At 44.7% G+C, this 25,195-nt stretch overlaps 1 protein-coding gene across 1 annotated transcript in view; it reads left to right on the top strand.

Annotated features, from left to right (window-relative positions):
* The first annotated feature begins 2,765 nt into the window (after positions 1-2,765).
* Positions 2,766-25,195, top strand: part of Htr3b (5-hydroxytryptamine receptor 3B) — a 29,155-nt gene continuing 6,725 nt past the window's right edge. The window contains 6 exon segments of the mRNA NM_022189.1: positions 2,766-2,837; positions 9,017-9,177; positions 20,363-20,407; positions 20,667-20,776; positions 21,348-21,517; positions 22,285-22,442. Coding sequence (NP_071525.1) covers positions 2,798-2,837; positions 9,017-9,177; positions 20,363-20,407; positions 20,667-20,776; positions 21,348-21,517; positions 22,285-22,442 — 684 coding nt within the window. The 5' untranslated portion in view covers positions 2,766-2,797.

Here is a 25,195-nt window from a genome sequence, read left to right as displayed (position 1 = left end):
GAATAAAGATATTTAAGGCCTATTTTGTGAACTAATTGCATTTGCATATTTATGGGATTTACTGATATAGCAGTAATTAAAAACTATTTAGTAGTCTTAAAGGACACATAACTCAGTCGCCGTTTGCATAATAAACACTTCCTTATTATGTTTGCATAATAAGCACTCTCTCCCTGCTTCTTCCAGAAGACATTGGTCCATCTAAGAGGTGCCACGTCCTGCTCACAAATGGAGAAGCATGGTACAGGGGTTTCTGGAGCTGTGGAGAGGGGCTTCTGAAAGAATATTCTTCTTGCGATTCTCTTAATGGTGGTGGGCATGGCCTGAGTTGCTGCTAGAGAATGGCAGACTCAAGCCTTACTTGAGGTTTTGGCTTACTTTGCCCCAGTGTTATTCCTTGAGGATTCTGAGGTACGGGCCTATAGCCTCAGCACACATACACACACACATGCACACACATCTCTTGACTCCAACTTTGCATCTTAAATGTACTGATTTGAGAGGCATGGAGAGTTGGCTCCATGGTCTACAGCACTTGTTGCTCTTGCCAAAGAACCAGGTTCAGTTCCCAACTCCCACAAGGTGTTCCATCACCATTCTGTTTCAGGGAACGCAGCACCCTTTCTGACCTCTAGGCACTAGGCAGGCCTGTAGTGCACGCACATACACACACAAATACAGGCAAGACACTCGTACACAGAAAATAAAATCAATGAAAAAAAATTGTCTACATAATGAGTTCCAAGCCTGCCAGAACGATCTATGTAGTAAGAAGCAGTCTGGAGGCTGGGGGTAGGGTTGGGGGACTGAAAGGTTTAGCTGAGAATCTAAAACCATTGAGTAAAATATGGGAGAGTTAGACAAAGGAGAGAGCTGAGGCAGTGAAAACTCTCCTGAAGACACGGTACCCACGCAAACTCCTGGCCGGAGGCTGCAGCCAAGAGCTGTGGCAGGTAGCAGCGCCAGACTGCTGTTAAATCAGCTAACGAAGGTCATAATGGACCTGCATTACACATCATTAGCAATGGCCTTGCAGTAACAGATGGGCACATGAGAAAGTGCAAAGAAAAAGAGGGAGGGAATGTTCCCGAAGGGTCTGCCTTAGAGTCACGACACACTAGAATGTGTGGCAAGAGACCATGGGGATCACCATCTCAGTTCAAACCTCTGCACAAGGGGAGGCTTCCCAATCCCTCCCCTAGAAAGACGCTACCAACCCAGCTGTACTCCCTCTTGTCCAGATTCTTCCCCATGAGCCAAAGCAGACTCTCAGAACTGTCAGGAGCAGACAGGAAGGGGCCAGATCGATTCTTGGTGAGCCAAGCTCACCAACAAAATCAGAAGGCTGGTGGAGAGAGCTCTCCTCTCCCACCTCCAGCCACACAACTCTTTCACAGCCAATTAGCTGCAGCCTTGACTAGCTAGTGTGCAGTTACCACATCAAAGACTATCTCTAGGGGTTGGGGATTTAGCTCAGTGGCAAGCGCAAGGCCTTGGGTTCGGTCTCCAGGGGGGGGGGGACTATCTCTGTTTGTTAATGGGGGGATTAGCTTGCTTCTTTTCATTTCTTCTTTGTTGAGACAAGGTCTCCTGTAGCTCAGGCTGGCCAGAAGTCAAGCTCTCCTGTAGTCAAGGCTGGATTTGAACTCCTGGTCCTGCCTCCTCCTCTCAAGTGTTGAGGTTATAATTGTGAGCTGCTACACTGGGCCCCGACAAGGACATTATTTTATTTATTTCTTAGTGTATGTGGAAGCGGTGTCTGCACACTGGTGTGCACAGGTACACGGACACTAGAGGGACTCCTGCTCAGTAGCCAGAGAAGAGAAGGTAATGTCACAAAAAGTAACCATATTCAATCCATCGAACAGCAACACAAGCCACAAGATGGCTCATGGGGAAGGGGTGCTTCCCCCCTAAGCCTGACAATCCAACTTTGGTTTGATTGGGACCCCATTTGAGTCCCCAGGACCCACAGTCTCCATGTACCCCAAAGCACTTGTCCACCCCCACATACAAAATAAAGAAATAAAAATAATTTTAAAGGGACATTAAAAAAAAACTTTTATCGAAGGATGTTAAACATTAATAGTTCTCATCTTCCAGAAGCCTAGAAGCATCTTGTCTGAGTTACTTTGTGGACTGTGCGCAGTGAAAATTTAAAAAGCATTCCTATATATCAAAAATCAATGCTTCCCTTAATTAAAGGGGCCTAGCAGAAACAAAAGCACTCTTTCCACTGTATTGTTTGTAGTTGATGCTCATTAGACAATACCAGGTTCCCATTAGCTGCTTGTAACTCAAGAGCCCAGTGACTGTTCCCAGAGACCGAAGATGTTCCTGCCTACGTCTGATTTAAGGCAACAATCTGGATCTCAATTATTAATGAAATTAGGGTCCTGAATGCCAGCAAGAACATTGCCTTAGGTAAAGGCTGGAAAGGAAATCATATTAGCCTGGAATTTCCTCTCCTTGGGGCCCCCTCTAAAATTGCATTATTCACTTAGCTGGCTCCTGTAAGGGAGATGGAGTCTTGGCCATCATCCTAGGGCACAGCCAAATGGAGAAGCTTGTGGGCTTCGTGAAGGCATTAATCCCCAAACCTCTGTGCGGTGCACATGTGCCTGTCCAGTCGGATGTTTACAAAATCGCACCAAAGTTACCACAAGTGAGCAGACAGGAGACGAGGGTGGAGGGGCACTGAGAGATGCAAGGTCGAGCAGTGCTCTCGCTCGCCCGACCGCCCGACCGCAGTCATCGCTCGTCTCTGGTACCTGCCCCAGAACAATAGGCAAGTGCGATGATTCTTCTGTGGTCCTGCCTCCTGGTGGCTGTCGTAGGTAAGTCCTGTGAATGATTCTGCCGGGCGCTGTCTGTAGTGCCCACACTGTGCCGGGAACACCTCAGATCTGTTCCTTTGGACTCATGATCTGTTAAATGCTAGCCCTATGAAGCTTTGCAGAGACCAGTGATGTGTCTCTGACACTCCCCTGCCACCCCCTCACCCCCCCCACCTCCGTCTACACAGGTGAAAATTCACTCCAAAACATTACTTCCACGGGAAAATGTTCTCTTCTGAAGAAATCCAGCTCACTCAGGTGGTTTATGTTGTTCGGGGCAATCTCTTTCAGATATGCACAGATAATGTGTTTTAGGATCCCAGATAACCTTGGCTTTATTATAAACCTTTAGCAGAGCAGAGAAGAGTCCCATGGATTCGTCTCAGCTGTGTATCATTTTGATATCACAGTGTTTGAATCCAGCTTTGCAGAAACTGCGGAAGCGGCCAGTTAACTGCTGAAGGCAGATGTAAAGGCATGTAAGTTTTAAGTACACGATTTCTATGAAACTACTTTAGCGGTTATGTGTGTTTTAATGTATGGAACGATACATCAACAGTGGCATTGACTCTACTGAATTCGACTGTTTTAGTTAGGATGCAACTGATTTTTTAAAAATGTGGATTAACCAAGAATCTATGGGTTGTCCCTACCCTTACCTGGGCATGTTTCATTCTCTTTGTCTTAAAACCCACTTTTTTAATTGGATTTTTTTATTTACATTTCAAATGTTGTCCCCTTCCCCCACCCAGCCCACCCAACCCACCCACCCCTTCCTGCCTCCCCACCCTGACATTCCCCTACACTGGGGGTCTAACCTTGGCAGGACCGAGGGCTTCCCCTTCCACTGGTGACCCAAAAAGGCTATTCATTGCTACCTATGCAGTTGGAGCCCAGGGTCAGTCCATGTATAGTCTTTGGGTAATGGTTTAGTCTCTGGAAGCTCTGGTTGGTTGGCATTGTTGTTCTTATGGGGTCGCAAATCCCTTCAGCTTAAAACCCATTCTTTAATCTGGTAATGCGTCCTTTCCTTCATCCCAACTGTGTACAAAGAGAAAAGGAAACCTGTCTTTGTCAGCGACTCCTAGCACAGTACTTCTGTTCATCTTATGTTTATTCTCTACCTTTTTGAGGGTTCTCCTAGAGCTTGGGTCTGAATTCTCAAAGTTTAAAATAAAACCGGAAGTAGGACGAGTCAGTTATGGAGACAAATAAAGGCATTCGGTAGCTAGAGAGCTAGACATTTACCAACTCAGGAAGAAAATGTTGGAAATGATTTTTTTCCTTCCTATTTGGCAGAGAAGAAGAATAACCACATAAATCCTGGACATTTAACTTCCAGGATAAAAGCCCGTCTTAATTATAAGAGTGAAAGAGAGGAAGTTTCATTAATGCCAAATGGATTTCTTTGCAGAAAATAACCACCAACATGAAACTAAGATAAAATAGATAAACGATGTCAAGTACACTCAGGAAATTCTTTTTACCAGCTTTTCTCTCTGATGTTTTGTACTGAGGTTGGATTTTGGTTCTCAGTGGGGCAAGAACAGAGTCGAATGTCCAGGACCTCCTCAGGAGTCATGCTAAGGACATTCATGACAAAGAACCAGGCATTTTACTAAGTAATTTAGAGTTGACTTGTAACCGTCAGAACTGAGCTTTTCTGTGTGCCGAGAGTATGCTAGGGATGAGGCTAGCCCACCTCCAGCTTCACTGCTCGCCAGCCACAAGGCCCACACAAGTCAATTCATTCTTCAGGCAGTTTTTCAGGGCCTTGCACAGCCTAGGCTAGCCTCGAACTTACTGGGTTGCTGCGTGTTGAAATCTGAACCCCCTGTTTCCGTCTCTCAAATTCTAGATTAAAGTATATACCACCCCACCCTGTTTGTGTGGTTGTAAAGGTGGAACTCAGGCCTTCATGCATGTTAGGCAGGTGCTTTACCCAGTGACCCTCATCCCCAGACCCTTAATATTCATGAAGACTGGTTACTGGAAGTGTAATGTGCAACACAAATGTAAGATATTACCAACCCGAAGCACAGGCTCTGGAAGACCACTGTCTGTTTCTGCTCAGTAACGGACCGTGCACGGCGTATAGGTTTTCCTTCCAATGGCCTACTCAGTGCTGTTCCTAATATTTGTAGACAGCCAGGTCACCACAGTGTCATGCCTAAGAGGAGGTTCTCTGAATGCAGACCAGCTGTGCTTTGACCCCAGCCTCTTCACTTGTAAGCTATTTCCCTGGGCAGCTGTGTCCTCACAGCTGTAGTACGTATGCCATCCTTACACACACACAAACGCACACACACAGACACACACAGTCACATACACACATACACACTCACACACTCACACACACATATCCACACACACACGTATACAGACACACATACTCACACATAGACACACACATAGACACACACATAGACACACACACTCACACATATACAGACACATTTACACACACAGACACACACAGACACACACATAGGCACACACACTCACACATATACAGACATACATACTTACACACACAGACACACACACATATACAGACACACACACTCACACACACATATACAGACGCACACACAGACACACACACAACAGAGACATGCACATACACAGACACACACACAGCAGGGACACACACACACACTCAGCAGAGACTCACACACATACAGCAGACAGACAGACACATACATACCCCAAACCAAATCAAATCCAAACAAACAAAAACAAGTGAAAAAGGAAGAATGTTTTGTTGTTGTTGTTGTTGCTTTTGCTGTTTTTGAGACAGGGACTCTGTTTAGTCTGGGCTGGCATATAACTCAGTATGTAGCCCAGGCTAGCCTCGGATTTGTGATTCCCTGCCACAATCTCTGGAGGGCTCGGATTCTAGGCATGTGCCACCATGCCTGACTTTGTATTCCTATTGTCCTTTCAGATCCCTTCGCTGCCAAATACTGTGTAGTTCAGTCCCTAACACATTCCGCTCTACAGAAACAATCCATGTGACTAATGGAAGTCGGTTATCGCATCTGAGGAGGCAGGGTTGACTGGGAATCTCTCCTGAGCCCGCCGATAGCTTCCATCAGTGTCTGTGGAAACAGCCTCGAACTCTGAGTCATTTAGCGCTTGTGTGAATGTCACATTAGCTTTCAAGGGGGCATCATTTGCTGCTAATTAATGGTCACTTAAATCCTTAATCTCTCTCCTGTAATTGATCTTTCTCCTCACGCAAATTTGCATTCATAGTAGAAATGCAATTTATTTCCTCTCAGCTTATGCCAGAACCCTGCTCCATGTGAGCTTGCTTCCATTTGCTTTTGATTTTTTCCTTTTGTTCTTAGTCCTAGCTTCCAGAACTTTCTCTTTTTAACCCAACACTTCCAACACATTCTAGAAAGGCTGGTTCTATCCACAGGAGATTTCCTAGGTAAGAAAGCAGAGACTGGAGTCCTTGCGAGCACAGGCTACAAGGGAACACGCCTACATCCCTTCAGATTATACTTTAATTCCACCTCGGATTTCCTGTGTTGAATCCTGCCCATTTCAGGACTTCTGCAACTGAGACTTGAATTGGGAGTTCCCAAGAGAGGCTAAAAAAAAAAAGCTGCCGCCCAAAGCAAACTTTGTAGGGAGATCAGCCGGTTTTGATGTTCCCGACTTCCCCTCCCTGGTGGGGTGGGGAGAGTTACAACGTTGAGAAATGTTCTCAGGTAGACAGTCACACCACACGTTTTGACAATAACAATTCACAAAAACCTTAAAAACTAAACGATGTCCCGTGCAAGGCGTCCACCTCCATCCTGCATGCCTGAATAGCTTCTTCCAACCTAAGCTGCTCCTCTGTGGGTGAACAGTCATGGAGTTAAAACGTTCATTAAGTTCCCAGTTCTGGTAGTAATGAAAGCAGATCTACTGCCCGCCTCCAGCCTCAGACTGCAACTCCAGCATCCACTAGGCGCCACTAAGCTCCACCAGCAGATTTTTTGTTTTGTTTTTTTTGGGGGGTGGGGCTTCGAGTCTTCCCCCACCGCACCCCCACCGCACCCCCACCCCCACATTGATAAATCACAGAAATTGCTGCTTGTGGTGGCAGGTGGCAGGTGACTGCATTCATCAAGAGATGGCTCCAAATGGGATTGTTGTGCAGGGAGTAGCGATCTCATCCAGTTTCCGACTGGATCCCTCAGACCGTCAGGAGCTCATCAAAATAGGGCAATCCACACGCAGGACACCGCAGATAGCTTTCATCCCACACCATGTCAGGAGGTGTGCAATTTGCTTCAGTCCAATGACTTATCGAAGCTTCAAAATCCCCCAAGGGTTGGCAGGCGAAGCCTGTGAACAAAATAATCTTTTTGCAATTCAGAGAGAGCCCTCGCAAATCTGTCACTTCCAATCCCCTTCGCTTGTTCCTCTTGCTTGCTCTCCCCTGCCTCGACACCAATCATGACTCCTCTAACAAATCAAGATCCCTGGACCAGAGGAAATGATTGTTTCCTGAAGCCGGGGAGAATTTTCCCAAAGCAAAGATCTCATTTTCTGACAAGCACATTTTATTCAAAGACAGATGGTGTGAGAAAATAGATTTTTTTTCAATGGAAACAAAAAAAAAAGTGTGAATTGAACTCTCATTAATTCCATCATGTGGAAATCCATGCAGATCTTTAGGATCAATGGATTGTCCATTACACCCAGGAAATCAAAAGAAAAAGAAAACAAAAACAAAACTAAAACAGGCCTAGGGGATGGTTCAGTGGGTAAGAGTGCTCTGTTTTGAAAGTCTGAGGACCCAAGTTCTAATCCCCACCGTCCATGAAAAAAGCAGAGCATAGCTATGTATGCACCTACAGCTCCCGGACTGTAGGGGACAAAGGCATGAGCATCACGTGGCCTTGCTGGTTGCTAGTCTAGCTCCGTGTTCAGTGAGAGATCTTATCTTGAGGGAGCAAGTCAAAGACAGACAGGTCTGGACACCCAGTGTCCTCCAGGTGGAAACCTGTACCTGCCCACACTCACACACACAAACCAACATAGGGTTTAAGTTTGAGCTCAGGGTATAGGCGAATTTTTTCATCAAACCAATAGAGTATGTTACAAGAGCAGAGATGGAATGCTGCCTCGGAATGGCCACTGTGACTTGGAACTGTAGGGACAGACCTGCCTTGCTGAAGATTAATTTATGTATCTTTATGATGCAGTCTCTTTTGAGGGCATGTCCTAGTCTAGTTTCCTGTTGCCATGACAAACACACTATTGCGCCAGGAAGCGTTTGTGAACCCCAAAAAGACTACCAAGGAGCTCGAGCTTGGGCCACACCACGTCTCTGATGCAGGAGAATGGGAGGCCAATTTCAGGCAAGCAGTTATAGAGGCAAGAAGGGGATATCTAGCCTGGAACACATCTAACTGGGGGACCACTATGGCCTTTGACGCAATTGGTGTTTTCTTCCTGATTGGTGGTTGTTGAGAAGTGAAGTGTTAGGGGCGGGCTTGTCACCTTGAGGTGCAGATTTGTTCGGGGAATAACCAGGAAACTGGTGCTAGACCTAGGTTTTGTTGGGGGCAGGCCAGGTAACCTGGAAACTACTTTATTAACTCAAGTTCAACCTTAGGAAGGTTCTCTAAGGTGGAGTCCCAAACCCAAAAGATCTGGTTTCTCAACACCAACCAAAAGCAGCTTTGCTCATCTTACAGGTTATAGTCTCTTATCAAGAAAGGGCAAGGCAGGAACCTAAGACCCTAGCAGCATGAACTGAAGCATGAACACTGGAACACTGCTTACTGGCTCACTCCCACACTCTGGATCAGTTGCCCTCTTAAATGGCAGAGGCCCGTCTGCCCATAGATGATACAGCTTACCATGGGCTGTCCCCCTGTGGCATCAATTAATAGTCCAGACAATCTCCCACAAACGTGCTCACAAGCCAGCCTGGGGGAGGCCATTCCTCAGCTGAGTTTCAAACTAGCAACAGAGAGATTAGCCATCACGGGGCACTTGGGCCATTGTCTGCTGGAGAGCCCACTGGCTGGCTGTGTATTTACACCGACCAACGTCAGCTGACTATTGCACAGAGAGTCACTACGTCACAGCCATGTGATTCTACAACCCACAACTCCCTAGAGATGCTCATTAACTTCATCACCTCAGCACCAGCTTTCTCTTTCTAGGTATTCTAGGCACAGCGACACCTCAGCCTGGGAATTCCTCTCTGCATCGCCTCACCAGGCAGCTGCTACAGCAGTACCACAAGGAGGTCAGACCAGTTTACAACTGGGCTGAGGCCACCACTGTCTACCTGGACCTTTGCGTCCATGCTGTATTGGATGTGGTAAGGACTGTCCTCCCTTGCTTGTTCTGGTCCTGAGTGATTGGCTGATCGAATAATTGATTGATCGAGATGGGTCTCATGTAGCCCAGGCTGGCCCTAAATTCACTTTGTGGCTAAGGATGGGCATTGGACTTCTGGGCACTGGGATCACAGGTTGCATATCTCCACAGCCAACTTCTTCCTGTCCTCCATACTTTATCCAGAAGTCTATTCCTGAGACTAGTTGAACTGCTAGGGCTAGGCAGCGTCTACATTCCCAGAGATGAAGTTGATTTACTTATCTTTTCCATTGTTATCGATAATTAAAATAGACATCCAGGTCTGGGGTTGTAGCTGTGAGCACCTCCCCAGTAAGATCCACCATTTTACCGTCTGAAATGTGAAAACCAGAAAACAAACAAGCAAAGAAAACCTCGGCTTTGATTGTCGTGAATTCATAAAGGGGTTTTCTAGATTGTTTGCGGAGGACAGGAAGAAGGACTCATCTGAGACCTTGTCTCGAAAACAAAACAAGACAAACAGAAAAATGTATCAAGAGAAAGGTTTGTTTTTGGCTCGTGGTTTTGGACATTCCATTCCTTGGCCGAGGGGTTTCATTGCTCTGGGGCCTTCAGCAGTACATACCACAGGATCACACATGCAGGAGCAAAGCCACTCAGTTCACACGGGGAAGAGTAGGAGGGATCCAGGTTCCCTTCAATGCCATATCCCTGGAGGAAGAGACCTCTTACTAGGCCCTCCCTTTTAAAGGTTTAATGTCCTTCTGATAGCATGAAACTGCTGACCTATCCTCTAACACATCTCAGTTGTGGTTTCCAGTGCTGTGACCAAAAGCAGCTTGGAGAGGAAAGGGGTTTTGATTTGTTTTTAAATACTACAACTTCCAGGTCACACCTCAGCACTGAAGGAAGTCAGGGCAAGGACTCAAGCAGGGCAGGAACCTGGAGCAGGAGCTGCTGTAGAAGCCATGAAGGATTGCTACTCACTGGCTTGCTCTTAATGGTTCCCTCAGCCTGCTTTCTTACAGAACACAAGACCACCTGTCTAGGGGTGGCTCCACCCACAGTTGGCTGGACCCTCCTCTCATCAATCATCAATCAAGAAAACACCGGACAGATTTGCCTACAGGTCAATACTTTGCAGGCATGTTCTTACTTAAGACCCTTCTTCACAGATGACTTTAGCTTGTGTCAAGTTGGCGTAAAACTTGCAAGCACACACACTGTCCTCTGGAGGACGATCAATATGCAAACCTTAGTGGTACTCTTTGTGTATCACCACCATAGCAAAGCTGCACTCATGTGCCACCAGCCCAGGGCTCTCTGGTGCTGTTTTTGGTATCCCTGTCTTTTTTCCCCAGTAAATCCCACTCATGTCACCCACTGAGTTGACCACAAACTGTGAATGTGTGTGTAGACACATACATGCCACAGCACATGCATACAGGTCAGAGGACAACCAGGGGTATTAGATGTTTCCTTCCTCCGTGTTTGAGACAGGCTCTCTCCGTTCATCTCTGCAGATGCCTGGCCCTTGGGCTTTTGGGGAATGCTCCTTTGCCCGGCTCCACTGCGCCATAGAAAAACCGTGATTGCAGAGTTTGCTAATGTGTCTGGCTTTATGTGGGTTCTAGGACCCCAAGTCACAGTCCTCACTCTTCTGTAACAAGTGTAACACATCGAGTTGTGTCCCCAGCCCTGCTCTCAAGCTTGGTATTTCTCCAAGGAAATAATAAACATGGAACCACAAACACATGACCTTTTGACCTTTGATACATTTTGTTTGTTTGTTTTTGTTTTGCTTTGTGACAGGTTCTTAGCATGTAGCCCACACAGAGCTTGAAGTCTTAGCAAATCCTCCTGCTTCAGCCTCCCAAGTATGGAGATTACAGGCAAAAATCACCACATCCAGCACTTTTTTTTTATGAAACTAGGACTCTCTCTCTCTCTCTCTCTCTCTCTCTCTCTCTCTCCACCCCTACATTTATTTAGTCCACCACAAAGAGACAGTAGTTGTGGCAGACACAGGTGAACAGCCCCTCCACGTCACTTCCCTGAGTCTCCACTGCAGTGCGGAATGACTGTCTATCCCTTCTTTCCTCAGTAGTATTCTAGGCCATTGTTCTTGATTTTTCATTCATTACTGGTTTAAAAACCCATTTTAATTGACTTTATCTTGTTCATTTACCAGCTAGAATGATTTTTTTTAATTCTTCTATTCCTTATATTCTTCCCTATCTCAGGTAACTTACACATTTTTAATAAATATTCAAGATAATAAGACACTTTAAGCATTTTTAATATTTTGTTTCAGTTATTTGTGATAGGGTCTCACGTAGCTCAGGCTAGCTTCGAATTTACCATGTAGCTAAGGATGACCCTTAACTCATGATTCTTCTGCCTCTATATTCCAAGTGCTGGGATTACAGACCTGTATGTACCACCACGCCTGGTTTTATGCAGTGCTGGGACCCTGCGCTATATTCCAGACCCAGACCCTTTTTTTCTATTTAGATCTTAGTGATAATATGCAGAATCTTTTTTTCTCTTTTTTTCTTTTCTTTTAATTTTTTTGAGACCAGCACTTTGCTATGTAGCCCAGGCCTGAATAGAGTTCATTATCCAGCCCGGATTAGTCTGGAACTAGTGGCCATCTTCCTGTCTCAGGCTGCTGAGTGCTTGGCTTGATTATGGGCATGATGGCCCATGCTGTATTCCCATCATTCTGGAGACAGAAACAAGAACATCAGGAGTTCAGGGCTAGTCCTGCATGGCAAGTTTAACACCAGTCTAAGATACACAGATTCATTCACTCATTCAATCAATGATACTCCCCAAATTCTTCCTTTTAACAACAACTTTCACTTTTGTTTGTTTGTTTGTTTTTAATTTTTTGGTTCATTTATTCGTATTTTATGTGTATGAGTGGATTGTCTTTGTGTGTGCATCACTGACATGCTTATAACCTGAGGAAGTCAGAATAGGGCATCAGATCTCCTGGAACTGAAGTTATAGACACTTAGGGATTACCATGTGGGTGGCAGAAATCAAATCCAGGTCTCCTGGGAGAGCAGGCATAACCACTGAGCCATCCCTCCGGCCCTTAAATTTCACTTTTTTCAGTTTGACTTTCCTGTAAACTAGCAAAAGTAACAGCCTTATGCTCTTAGATAGTATTGTTAAATTTAATGCCAGGAGCTATTCCTACACCAAAGACTTAGTATGACTCACACTGCTAATAGATCACTCCTTTAGGGTCCCTCTTTTTTTTTTTTTTTTTGGTTCTTTTTTTTCGGAGCTGGGGACCGAACCCAGGGCCTTGCGCTTCCTAGGTAAGCGCTCTACCACTGAATCCCCAGCCCCTAGGGTCCCTCTTTTTAACAGTCTCTTTTTAATTGGTTATTGAACTAGAATTCTGGAGACCTAATTTCTGGCAGCCGATGCTTTAGCTGGCTACAAGAGACAGCATTCCTTACCCTGTAGTTATTGGTGGATTATGATAACCATTCTGCTTCCCAGAGTCCAGGGGTAAACATGATCTGAATGAAGATACCTAATATGACAGCCACGATGTATACACCTGTAATCTCAGCACTTGGGAGGCTGAGGCAGGAGGATCCCTGTGAGTGTGAAGTCAGCCTGAGAGACAGAAAGAAGTTCTGTTTCAACAAACAAACAAATAAATGGCACACAATAAGAGCTGTCATGCAAAATCCCAGAGCAGGGGATAATAAGCCCCGGGAAGGGCTTAGGATGACTCTTAGCTCTTTCCTTAACCTTCTCCTTTCGATTTTATAAGATTAAAATAGTTTCTCAGCCTTCCCTTCAGAGGTTTACTTGCAGATAAATATAGAAAAGATATAAGGTTAGGGTGGAGGGATGGCTCAGTGGTTAAGAGCACAGACTGCTCTTCCAGAGGTCCTGAGTTCAAATCCAAGCAACCACATAATGGCTCACAACCATCTGTAATCGGATCTGATACCCTCTTCTGGTGTGTCTGAAGACAGCAGCAATGTTCTCACACAAAATAAATAAATCTTAAAAAAAAAGATATAAAGTCTTTATATTATATTTTCCTTTGGAACAAGTGTATCAAATTGAACTTTTATAATCCAGCTCTTCCTGCCTTGGTAAAAGGAAGTAAAATCATTTCATTCAGTGGAGTCATGCATTATAGGTAAGGAAACACTATTAGTTTTTTGAAGATGTGTCTGCCCTCACCATGTTGTAAAGTAGTCTTATTTGCTGCTAGATTAGATTATCTCATGGTTAGAGTACATTTTCTGTCGCACGTGTTCATGTATGCAAATTTGTATAGGGGTGCTGTGGGTGTATGCAGAAGCCATAGGGCAACCTCACTGCCATTCCTGTTTTAAAATTATATTTTTATTTGTTCTCCACCCCCCCCCCGTGTGTGTGTGTGTGTGTGTGTGTGTGTGTGTGTGTGTGTGTGTGTGTGTATTTGAGCCACAATATGCAAGTGAGAATCAGTTTTCTCCTGCTATTCCATAGGTCCCAGGGATTGATCCCAGGTTGTCAGGGTTTCTGTCACACATCTTTATTTGGTGAGTCATCTCACAGGCCCCTTAGCTACCATCCTCAGAGGCCGTCCACTTTATTTGCTTCCTTTTAAAACAGAGTCTCTCGCTCATCAAGTAGGCTAGGCTGGCTCCCCAGTGAGCGCCAGGAACCCACCTGTCTCTGTCCCCTTAGCTCTCGAATTATAAGAGGGAGCCACTGCTTCTAGCATGTGTTTCTTTTAACATAGGTTTTGGGGATTGAAATTTGGTCTTTATGTTCATAAATGTCCTCGTTTGCTTTTTGGTGTTGTGATAAAATATCGACCAAAGACAACTTGGGGAGGAAAGAGTTTGCTTGGCTTCTAGGTTATAGCCCGACATCAAAGGAAGCCAAGGCAGGAACCTAGAGGCAGGAACCTGGAGGCAGGAACTGAAGCCTACTGGATTGCTTCCCCAGGCTTGCTCAGTTTTCTTTTCTTTTCTTTTTTCTTTCCTTCCTTTTACCATTCCTTTCTTCATTTCTTCTTCCCTCTCTCTCTCATCCTCTCCTCTTTTCCTTTCTTTTTTTGACCGTGTCTCTCCACACAGCCCTGGCTGTCCTGGAACTCGATATGTAGACCAGGGTCTGCCTCCCAGGACTGAGCTTAAAGACCACCATGCCCGGCTCAGTTCTCTTTCTTATACAGCCCAGACCCCACCTGCTCAGGGATGGCACCACCCACATCCTTCTTCAATTCTCAATTAAGAAAACACACCCCACACATGCCCACAGACCAGTCTGATGGAGGCATTTCCTCAGCTGCAATTTCTCATGTTCCGATTTGTGTCAAGCTAACAAACACTGTATGACAACAAGGTAAACACTACTGACTGGGCTGTCTTGTCTGTCTGGCCACCAACCACCCCTTTGAGCATTGGGATCATAGCCCGTGTCACTATATCGCACTTGGATATAGCAACTTTTTTTTTTAGATATTGGGAAGGTTCTTATACTTCTGCTTTCATCCTTTGTACAGCCTTGCCTTGTCTTGTATTTTTCAGTATTTTGAGGAAGCTGGGCCTTGCTTTTCAGTCTATTTCCTTTATAATCTTTCAAACCTCAGCTTCTAAACGAAAATTCTCTCAGCTCTCCACGGTAACAATGATGTCTTTCTTGTTTCAATCCACCTAAGTCCATGTTTTTTGTTTTTGTTTTGTTTACTTGTTCTGAGAAAGGGTCTCTGATAGCACAGGCTACCTTCCAAATTCACAGTGTAGCCAAGGCTGACCTTGAACTCCTGATACTCTTGCCTCTACCTCCCAAGTGCTGGGATGACAGATATATACCCCAAAACCTGGCCTGAATCTGTGTTTCTCATTGGGCATAGTCAGTTGGCAAATTTCCCATTTTTGCCATGTGTAGTCAGGCACACTTGTAACACCGGTACTTTAAAGGTAGGAACTAGAGGATGAAGAACTCATGCCATCTCAGCTACAAAGGAAGTTTGAGGGCAGCCTGGGGTACGTGAGACCCCCTGTCAAGAAACAACTGCAACCAAAAGTTACTGTCCCTAATTTGCTATAAGGTTTTTGTTTGTTTGTTTTTGAGACAGGGTTTTTCTGTGTAGCCTTGGCTGTCCTAGAACTTGCTCTGTAGACCAGGCTGGCCTGGAACTTGCTCTGTAGACCAGGCTGGTCTGGACTGGAATTCAGAGATCCAGCTGCCTCTGCCTCCCAAGTGCAGGGATTAAAGGTATGAGCCACGGCTGCCTGGGTTGTTATAAGATTTCAGATGGAAAGATTTTGTTACTTTTATTATTTCCTGCCACATGCATTGTAATATATTTTACTTCTAAGATGCTAGATCAATACTGTAAAATAGCTAGCAATTAGGAAAACACTAATTCTAAGGTTATCTCTGTTGATGATTAGGTCACTCCAGAGACACTTTATAAATGTCACGATTATATGTTGATGCGCTTGCTCCAGCTAGTTCAGACGACATTAGTTGCAGCCACCCAGCACACAGTTCTGAAGGATCTGATAAAAATCACTCGCAGAGTCTGTTCAAACCAGCATGCTCCCTCTGTGAACAGCCAACTTGTCAGATGCCTCTGCCAGCAGCTGTACTGCTGGCAACTTTGTGTCTGAATGAAGAACTCGCAGCCTGGCTCCCATCATGGCTCCTTCTCCTCCCTTCTCATGTTTTGCCTCCTGTTTTGTTTATGGAACAGCCTACAGTCTTGTCTTCGAATTTCTGAGTATTATGAGTACCTTAGGGAAATCTGATTATGGAGATAATCTACTCAACAGTGAAGAGTTTCAATTTGTTTCTATTGAGTTTTGTCGATTCCGAATCCTGAATCCCGGATACCTTTGTACTCCAGTCCATTGACTAGAGCCTCCCAGCCAGACGTTGAGGCATCTGTTTCCATAGTCTCCGGAACTAGGAAAGATAAATAAGAATGTGAGGGAATTATCTGTATATTTGCTAACCACCAATTTAGATCTAAATAGACTCCCTCTGTTAGGAAGACTAATGAATTCCAATTCTCGGAAATATCCTTTGCTTTTAACAAGCAAGATGGAAGGTATCTAAAGAAAAAAAGAGAGGCACACAGAGGGAAGAGCTGTGAATAATGCCACCAGAGAACCAATTACATTCACCAGCTGGCATTGGGAAACTTGTATCTTTAACAAAAAAAAAAAAAAAAAAAAAAACCAAAAAAAAAAAAAGAAAGAAAAAAGTTTTTTGGCTTTAGCCTCCAACTACTTTTTGACTTTGTGTTCTTTAGGTCTAACTGATGAGTCTTGCTAGTTACCCCCATAAAATTCTAGGGCCAGAAAAAAAAATGTGTAAACCTCGTTTCTAGGTGTAAAACCAGCAAAGCAATAGGCAAGAGAGAAGTGAGGGCCAGTGCCAAGATGACTGGCAGCCAGAGTCATCTGGATCACTTGACAGCAGAAAAGAGAGAGACCATGCCATCGGATGGTCTCTTCCCAGCCATCGGACCAACAAGAAATGTCTATAGGGTCCTGTGACAGTGACAGAGAAATCGGTAAATAATGCAATTGTGGAAATAAAGACAATGTTCCTGTGAGATCCACAGGTAAAGGAGCTCCCTCCTCAGAACCTACATAGAAGGAGAAAACCCAGTTCTCAGATTGTCCTCTGACCTCCACACTAACACTATGGAATCTGTGTGCATCCAAACAGACACTCAGACACACAGACACGAATGTCATTTTTTTTAAAAAAGAAAAGTATTCCCATGAAAACACAGTTAATAGTTTGTTCCCCCTTAATATAAACTGCATTTTGGACTTTTAAAAAATATCTACCTGTAGGGGTTCCTCATGGATTATAACTAAGTCTAGCCGAACTTGGGTGCATAAGGTCGGTGGATCCCGTAATCACTAGACTCATACATTTCCTAAAGAAGTGAAGTGAGTAGCATCCCCTGATCTTGGTCTCTCAGTAGAAGACTTTTAAAAAAAAGAAAAAAAGGAAAAACCCTTCCAGAACCCCTGCTGAGCCAATCTTGGCTGGGGGTCCCCACTGGTCCTTCCACAAGCTGTTCCTTGGGGAAATATTTGTGAATTCAATCTTTTCACTTTGCATACCCGCTTTAAAACCTGCCTCTCTCAAGTATCTATTTAAAGTCCATAAAAATCTGTAGAACCAGTGAGTTCAAAGCAGCCTTTGTTGAGCCTGGAAAACAAGGCTCCCAGTCTCTCTCCCTCTTTCTTCTTTCCCACAGTACCTAGAGATGCGTATTCAGCCAGGACTCACTTCCTTGACTGTAAAAGAGGGAAACTTTAATCTAAAAAGGTTATTGTGTTTCCTTTGGGTTTGGGAGGTAGCTCAGCCCGGGGAAGCTTGCTTAGTGCGCATGAAGCCCTAGGTTCTTTTCCTCACCCTTGCTGGTGAGCGCCTGATTCAAGCACTAGGGAGGTGGAGGCCTAGGAAGCAAACTCAGATCTTCTGTGAGAGGACTCCTGACTGCTGAGCTCCCTCTCCGGCTCCCAGAGGAGCTTGTAAAGACAGGCTCTCAGTATTTTAGGCTGATCTTAAGCTACTTACATAGCCGAGGGTGACTTTGAATACTGGGTCCTCCTGTCTCTGCCTCCCAAGGGATGGGACCACAGGAGTGGAGCCACAAGCTTAGGTTTTGTTGAGCCGTGCTTCGACTTTGCCTGGTTGCTTAGCAAGTCATCCACTTGCCCTAGGTTTTTTGCAGTTGTTCGTAGAGCCTCTTAGGAGCCTTCATACTTCCTTGGTATGTGTTGTAGTGTCTTGGGGCCAGGGGGAGATGGCTTGGTTGGTCAAAGCACTTATTCCATTCCCAGAATTCACAGCAGAAGGCAAGAAATGACTCTTAACATGTGTGCCATGGCATATGCACGCAAACTCACCACACAACAACAACAACATTGATAATAATAATACTCTAATGCCTTATTCTCTTTTCTAATTTTATTATTTAGGCCTTCTCTCTTTCTTTTCAATAATGTAATTAAAATTTTGTTAACTCTGTTTACCTTTTTTTTAAAATTTTTTTAAAGATTTATTTATTTATTATATATAAGTACACTGTAGCTGTCTTCAGACACACCAGAAGAGGGCATCAGGTCTCATTACAGATGGTTGTGAGCCACCATGTGGTTGCTGGGATTTGAACTCAGGACCTCTGGAAGAGCAGTCAGTGCTCTTAACCACTGAGCCATCTCTCCAGCCCAAGGCATTTATTTTATGTATATGAGTACTCCATACACGTCAGAAGAGGGTATCAGATCCCATTACAGATGGTTGTGAGCCACCATGTGGTTGCTGGGATTTGAACTCAGGACCTCGGGAAGAGCAGTCGGTGCTCTTAACCACTGAGCCATCTCTCCAGCTTCTGTTTACCTTTATAAATTTAAAGATTTTTAATTTTTTTTGAAGTATATGTACTGGCGTTTGTGTGTGTGTGTGTGTGTGTGTGTGTGTGTGTGTGTGTGTGTGTGTGTGTACCACATGTGTGCAGCTCGCTCAGAGTTCAGAAGAGGGTGCTGGATGCTGGAACAAGTTCTCTTAACTGTTGAGCCATCTCTCCAGCTCTAACATATTTACATTTATTTTTTATATGTGTGTGTGTGTGTGTTTGCATGTCTTTACATGTGCAACAGTTTATGTAGGCCAGAAGAAGCCATCAGAGTCCTTGAAACTGTAGTCGCAGGCAGTTGTGAGCTGCCAGATGTGGGTCAGGGAACCACACCCAGGTCCTCTGCAAGAGCTGCCAGTGCACTTAACTGCCGAGCCATCTCTCCAGTCCCACATGAAACTTCTTAACTTTGGTTACCCCCCACCCTCTTTTCACTTGTTGCTTCTGCTCTTGAATCTAAGAAAACGCCACCAATTTCAAAGTCACAGGGATCTGAGAGCTTTCTAGTCTCAGCTCTAACATTCAGGCTTCTGATCCATTTTTATCGTTAATATTTGTAAGATACTTTATGTGTGAAATAACTCTTCTCTTTTTCTTTTACTTTTTAAAAAAGATTTATTTATCCTATGTATATGACCACACTGTCCGTGACACACCAGAAAGAGGGCATCAGATCCAATTACAGATGGTCGTGAGCCACCATGTGGTTGCTAGGAATTGACCTTTGGAAGAGCAGCTAGTGCTCTTAACCGTTGAACCATCTCTCCAGCCCCAACTCTTCTCTTTTGATCCCTAAAAGCATCTTAATTTTGGAATGTTTCTTTCTTTTTTTTTTTCGGAGATGGGGATCGAACCCAGGGCCTTGTGCTTGCTAGGCAAGCCCTCTACCACTGAGCTAAATCCCCAACCCCTTGGAATGTTTCTTACTGGGTGAGATATGGAAAACTCGGGGAAAGGGGCTTTCATTGTTGGTACTGCTACTGCTGTTGCAGGGGCTCTTTAAGCAAAGAGTCGCTAAGGTAAAAGGTGGCTCAATGGTTAAGAGCACTGGCTATTCTTCCAGAGGATCTGGGTTTCATCCCAGCCCCCAAATAGTAGCTCACCATCATCTGTAATTTCAACTTTGTGGAGTCCAGTGACCTTTCCTGGCTTCCACTGGCACCAGGCACAAACATGGTACACGAAGGCAAAAGTCTCATGCAGAAAATAATTTTGGGGGGCAGAAAATAATTTTTTTTAATTTAAAATATTGCTGAGTTATTGCAGACATGGGAACTCACATCTGTTGTCCTGAAGGTATACCTTACCAATATTGAGCTCATCAGTCTGTTTCATAAGCAGACGCATTTAAATACAAAGTAACCTAGCAGAAATGGCTGCATGTGTCAACACAGATAGCTCTCATGGAAGGATTATGAATAATATCTTGATTAGAAATAGAAGTTGGGTCTCATCTTTTCAGCTCAATGTTGGCTGAGACCTACGTACTTTTTTTTTGGTTTGATTAATGGCAGAATAACTAATTAGAGAGGAAAAGAGATTAGAAAATCACTCAAAATGTTAAGTGCAGTCAGAGTGCTATGTTGTCATGGATAATAGAGCAACATTCAAAGCCACAGGTGTTCACAACAAGCAGGAACTGAGACTACTTGGGTATCAAGGAGGCTAGGTAATGTTTTTAAAAACAGCACTAGCTGGTTGGGTTTGATTTTGCTCCCTCTTAAATTGTCAGAAGCATGAGGAAATTCTTTTTGCTCTGCAGGATGTACAGAATCAAAAATTAAAGACAAGCATGTGGTACCGAGAGGTAAGTGATGCTTCATCTCTCTCTGCATGCTGCTTTCCTGACCGGGATCTTCCATTATTCTGAGGAGGAAGTACTGCCTTTGGAATAGTCCCTTAACTCAGCAGCAGGCCTAGTTTATTAGAATCCATGCAAGGATGTAGTCATAGACTGGATTTCCTTCCCCCTACACATTAAGGGCTGATGAATTGGGTCAGTACTCAGTTATGTCAGTGGACTTAAGCTTCCTCGTTTTTGATGGTTCCCGTTTGACTCCTAACAGGTTTGGAATGATGAGTTTCTGTCCTGGAACTCTAGTCTGTTCGATGATATTCAAGAGATCTCTCTCCCTCTCAGTGCCATCTGGGCCCCTGATATCATCATTAATGAGTTGTAAGTGTGCTGGAACAGATCTCTGTGGCCTTGGGGTTGATTCACCTGCTCCGACCCAAGTGCTGTTTACTTTCAGTCATTGCTGTTATACTTTTGTTTTCTTCAGTCACTGGGGTCATCATACTATAAGGGATATTCAGGATGGAGTGGTCATGAGTTGACATCAGTTAAGATACAAATTGCGGGGCTGGAAAAATGGCTTAGTTAAGAATTTGTACCGCTTTTCCCAGCACCTATATTGAGTAGCTTATAGCGTCCTGTAACTTAACTCCTGGAGATCTGACACCCTCTTCTGTGCTTGCTATCTATCTATCTATCTATCTATCTATCTATCTATCTATCTATCTACCTATGTGCTTGGAGTTCCTGTCTATGCTGTAGCAGTTAATTGATGAGACTCATCATTTCTGAATGCATCCTTCAGGGCCAATCATCTCATGGGAAGTATCATTCTGTCCTCTTTTTCTAAGTATAGCTTTGGGTCTCATGGTCACTACCTCCTACTCACTTCTGTGTATGTTCAAAATGACTAAGGTCTTCTTCCTAACAGGTTCTCTTGTGTTTCATATAGTGTGGATGTCGAAAGGTCTCCTGACCTGCCCTATGTATACGTGAACTCTTCCGGAACGATTAGAAACCACAAGCCCATCCAGGTGGTCTCCGCATGCAGTTTGCAGACATACGCTTTCCCCTTTGATATCCAGAACTGCAGTCTCACCTTCAATAGCATCCTGCATACAGGTAAATAAACCATGAGAGCCACGGTCTACCAGGAACACGTAGGCTATGTGGGCATACATAGGTGAAATGATATTAACTTCAGATCTATTTCATTCATACACATAATTGATTATTTAAAAATAAACCTCAGAGGCTAGAGAGATGGCTTAGCAGTTAAGAGTACTGGCTGTTCTTTCAGAGAACTTGGGGGTCAATTCCCAGCATCCTCGTGGTGGCTCACAACTGTAACTCCTGTTCCAGGAGATCTGACGCCTTCACACCTTCACACATGCAGGCAAATCACCAATGTCCATAAAATAAAATAAAAGAAATTACAAAGTAACTTCAGCTGGATGTGGTAGCACACGCTTGAAATCCCAGCACTTTGGAGGTAGAGGCAGGAAGAACAAAAACAATAAAACCATAAGCCTCTTGATGCAGTGGGTTTTTCCAAATTCAAACAAGGTTATAACTAGTGGGTAGTTATAACCCACTAGTGCTGTTAATTTGTTATTATAATATCGGCATTCTATCACCGTTGAGAATGTTCTAGAAGTCACAGGGCATGCTTCATACACTGTGGAGAACAGGTTCCAAACTCTAAGTTCACAGCTTAATAAAAATTAGAAATATTTTTGTTTCCTACCTCTGCTCTTTAATTCAAATACTGGTGATACCAGGGCTGCGGGGGTCAGGATAAAAAGAAGGGCTAAAACTGGGAATTGGGAAGGTGATGGTGCTGGTCCCCTTTCTCCCCCCGGAAGTCCGTTGTTTCTGTTGGTTTTTAGTGGAAGACATAGACCTGGGCTTCCTGAGGAACCAAGAAGACATTGAGAACGACAAAAGGTCTTTTCTGAATGACAGCGAGTGGCAGCTTCTTTCTGTGACCTCCACTTACCACATCCGGCAGAGCAGCGCTGGTGACTTCGCACAGATTCGGTTTAATGTAGGTTCTCCTTCCCACCCGTTACCAATCCCCTGCAGTCCTCGGCCTTCTCTGCTGAGCTGTGGGCTCTGCTGGATTACAGCTCCTCATTACCCCCTGAGAACAGTGTGCTGCGATGGCTCTGCCCATCCACCTGTGCACCAGTGTCTGCAAGCAGAGACCCTGAGCCTGGTAGCCCAGGATCCTCTGTAATCTCCTACAGAGGAATCAGAGAACAGTGCACAGATTCCAGAGATCTGACCCATCTCACAGCAGAAACCACTGAACCTTTTGGCTTATGCAAACATTATCATGTTTAATTGCCACTGAGAACGAAGCCCACAGCAATCTACACGACATCAGCCTTACAATGAATTGGAAAAAAAAAAAAAGAACCCAAAGACAACAACAAAAACGCTTGCCAACATAACTGTCCCATTTTTAATTGAGAAAAATATCAATTAATTTTAGAAGCAGATGCACAAAATGGTCACATTACTAAGCTGAGTCTCTGAAGGGATGAGCAGATCGTCATCAGAGACAAAGAGTAGGGCTGGGATGTAGCTCTGTTGGTAGCTTACATGGATCCTACTGGCCTCATAAACCACGCATGGTGACACACACCTGTGATACCAGCACCGGGAAGGTGGAGGCCAGAGGATTAGAACTGATTTTTGAGGTTAGCCTGGGCTACATGAGATCCTATTTCAAAAAAGGAAGGACAAGGGAAAGAGACAGGAAGGGAAAGGGAAAGGGAGGGAAGGAGATAAATAAGAGAAAGAAAAAAGAGATAGATAGATACACAGACAGACAGACAGACAGACAGACAGACACAGAGAGAGATAATGCAAACAAGTGGCTTCAGGGTCAGAGGAACTGCTGACCAGAGCATGCCGTGGGCATGCTAACATGATGCTTTGATGCATCCCTGGGAGTACTGTTGGCCAAACTGTTCCAGGGAAAGATGTCTGTCCTGAGGGGCCGGGAGGAGGGCAGTGGTGCCCACCTCTCTTCCTGCAGAGCTCCTGCTCCTCCGGCTTCCCTAGCAAACCACCTTGTCATGATCACAGGTCAGTCCATATCACATAGAGACTCACAGTGCTAGGATAAGGCTGCACAGAGTGAAGGTGCCATTTGTGACAGGATGGGAAGGTGGTATTCATGTCAAGGAATGAATCCAGTTGGAGAACAGAGGCTGCAAACAGGTCAGGAGTGCCCGTGACATAGATTCCCCCCAGAAACAGGCCTTGGGGAACGAGGAGGTGCCTGTGACCAAACTAAAGATAGATGCAAAGAATCAGAGTGAGATTAACTGTGACTGAGGGCATGAGTGATCGTTGTTGATGGAAATGTATGTGTTTTCTAGAAAAATGTTCATTAAACCAGAGCCTTAAAGTGTTGGAGTTTGAGCCTCCCTTGTGGCCACCTGTATGGAATAGACAGCCTATTACAACATGTGCTTGTGGAGCCCAAGATTCTGGACCAGAGTTCTTTCTGACTCAGAATTTAATGACGTGTCCATTGTGTGCCCACTCTTATTCCTTTGTTTTGTGATCCTAGGGCTCCAACAAGGGCCTCTCTCGTGCAAGGCAAGCATTGTACCACTGACCACATCCCCAGTTCCCGTCCACTCGCTTTCAGTAGGAAAAAGAGAGCAGGGGGAAGAACGCTTTTTTTTTTTTTAAATTTCAATGAGTTTCTTGGCAAAGAGTAAACACCTCATTAATTTTAAAGATATCAGCCTGCAAACATTATTAATGCAGCCCAAATAATGGAGAACATTAAAGGGAAATGTGAGGGAATGGCACATGCAAGGTGGAACCAGTCACCTACCAAGCACTCCACGGCATGCTACACACATCATTACCTGCACTGCACGGAGACAGGCCAAGGAAAGAGGAGGCAGGTAAGCAGGAGTGTGTGTGTGTGTGTGTGTGTGTGTGTGTGTGTGTGTGTGTATGTGCGCGCGCGCGCGCGCATACCCCTGTGTTGGTTCTCTCTCTCTCTTTCCAATTACATGTCATTCTTTCCCCTAAATATTACCTTGTCTTTTTGAGAGCAGCAGGGTCTGTTTGGAATAGGAGAGAAGGTAGGTGCTCCTTCCTGGGAGGTATCCCTCCGCAAAGGAACCATGGTTCAATTCCTTTACCCTCCTCATCACCACATCCTTCTCTGTTAAAGTGTTCCCACAGTGTTGTCTTGGAAGAAGGAACACATACATTTGACTTTATGGCCTGGAAGTTTTCTCCAAGGTGCCTTTGCCCTGGGGCTAAGGTGGGTTACCTGGCAAGGCTGGCTCCCACCTGACTCTCTGAAACCGTTTCCCCAAAGAATCCCCGGGAAAGTCACAAATCGTATCAACCAGACTCACAAGTGATCCTGCAGCTCCAGAAAGACTTGCATGTTCCAGAACCCTCGATGGTTTCCATCTAGCAACCTCCATCCCTCCCCTGTGGTTGCCATGGGTTCCGTGCCTGGTTTCATTGTTCTCTAATACCATATAAGACATTCTGAATTTAGCATCTGAGGTATCCTGGTGTCATACAAAAGCGCCTGGCTGGTATTATAGTATTTGGAGTCCAACTCTGTGCTAAGAGTGGGCTCATTGGTGTCCTGACAGCAAAGGACCATCTTCCTGTTAATCCAATCACTCACTGTCCTGGCAGAGGTAGGGACAGTTGGAACACTCAAGAGAGACAAAATGTACCATCTCTTCAAAATGTACCACACACACACACACACACACACACACACACACACACACACACACACAC

This window comes from Rattus norvegicus, chromosome 8 (assembly GCF_036323735.1).
Source record: "Rattus norvegicus strain BN/NHsdMcwi chromosome 8, GRCr8, whole genome shotgun sequence".
NCBI classification, from domain to species: domain Eukaryota; kingdom Metazoa; phylum Chordata; class Mammalia; order Rodentia; family Muridae; genus Rattus; species Rattus norvegicus.
The sequence above is the reverse complement of the archived record's forward strand: the minus strand, read 5'-3'. Positions and strand labels throughout refer to the sequence as shown.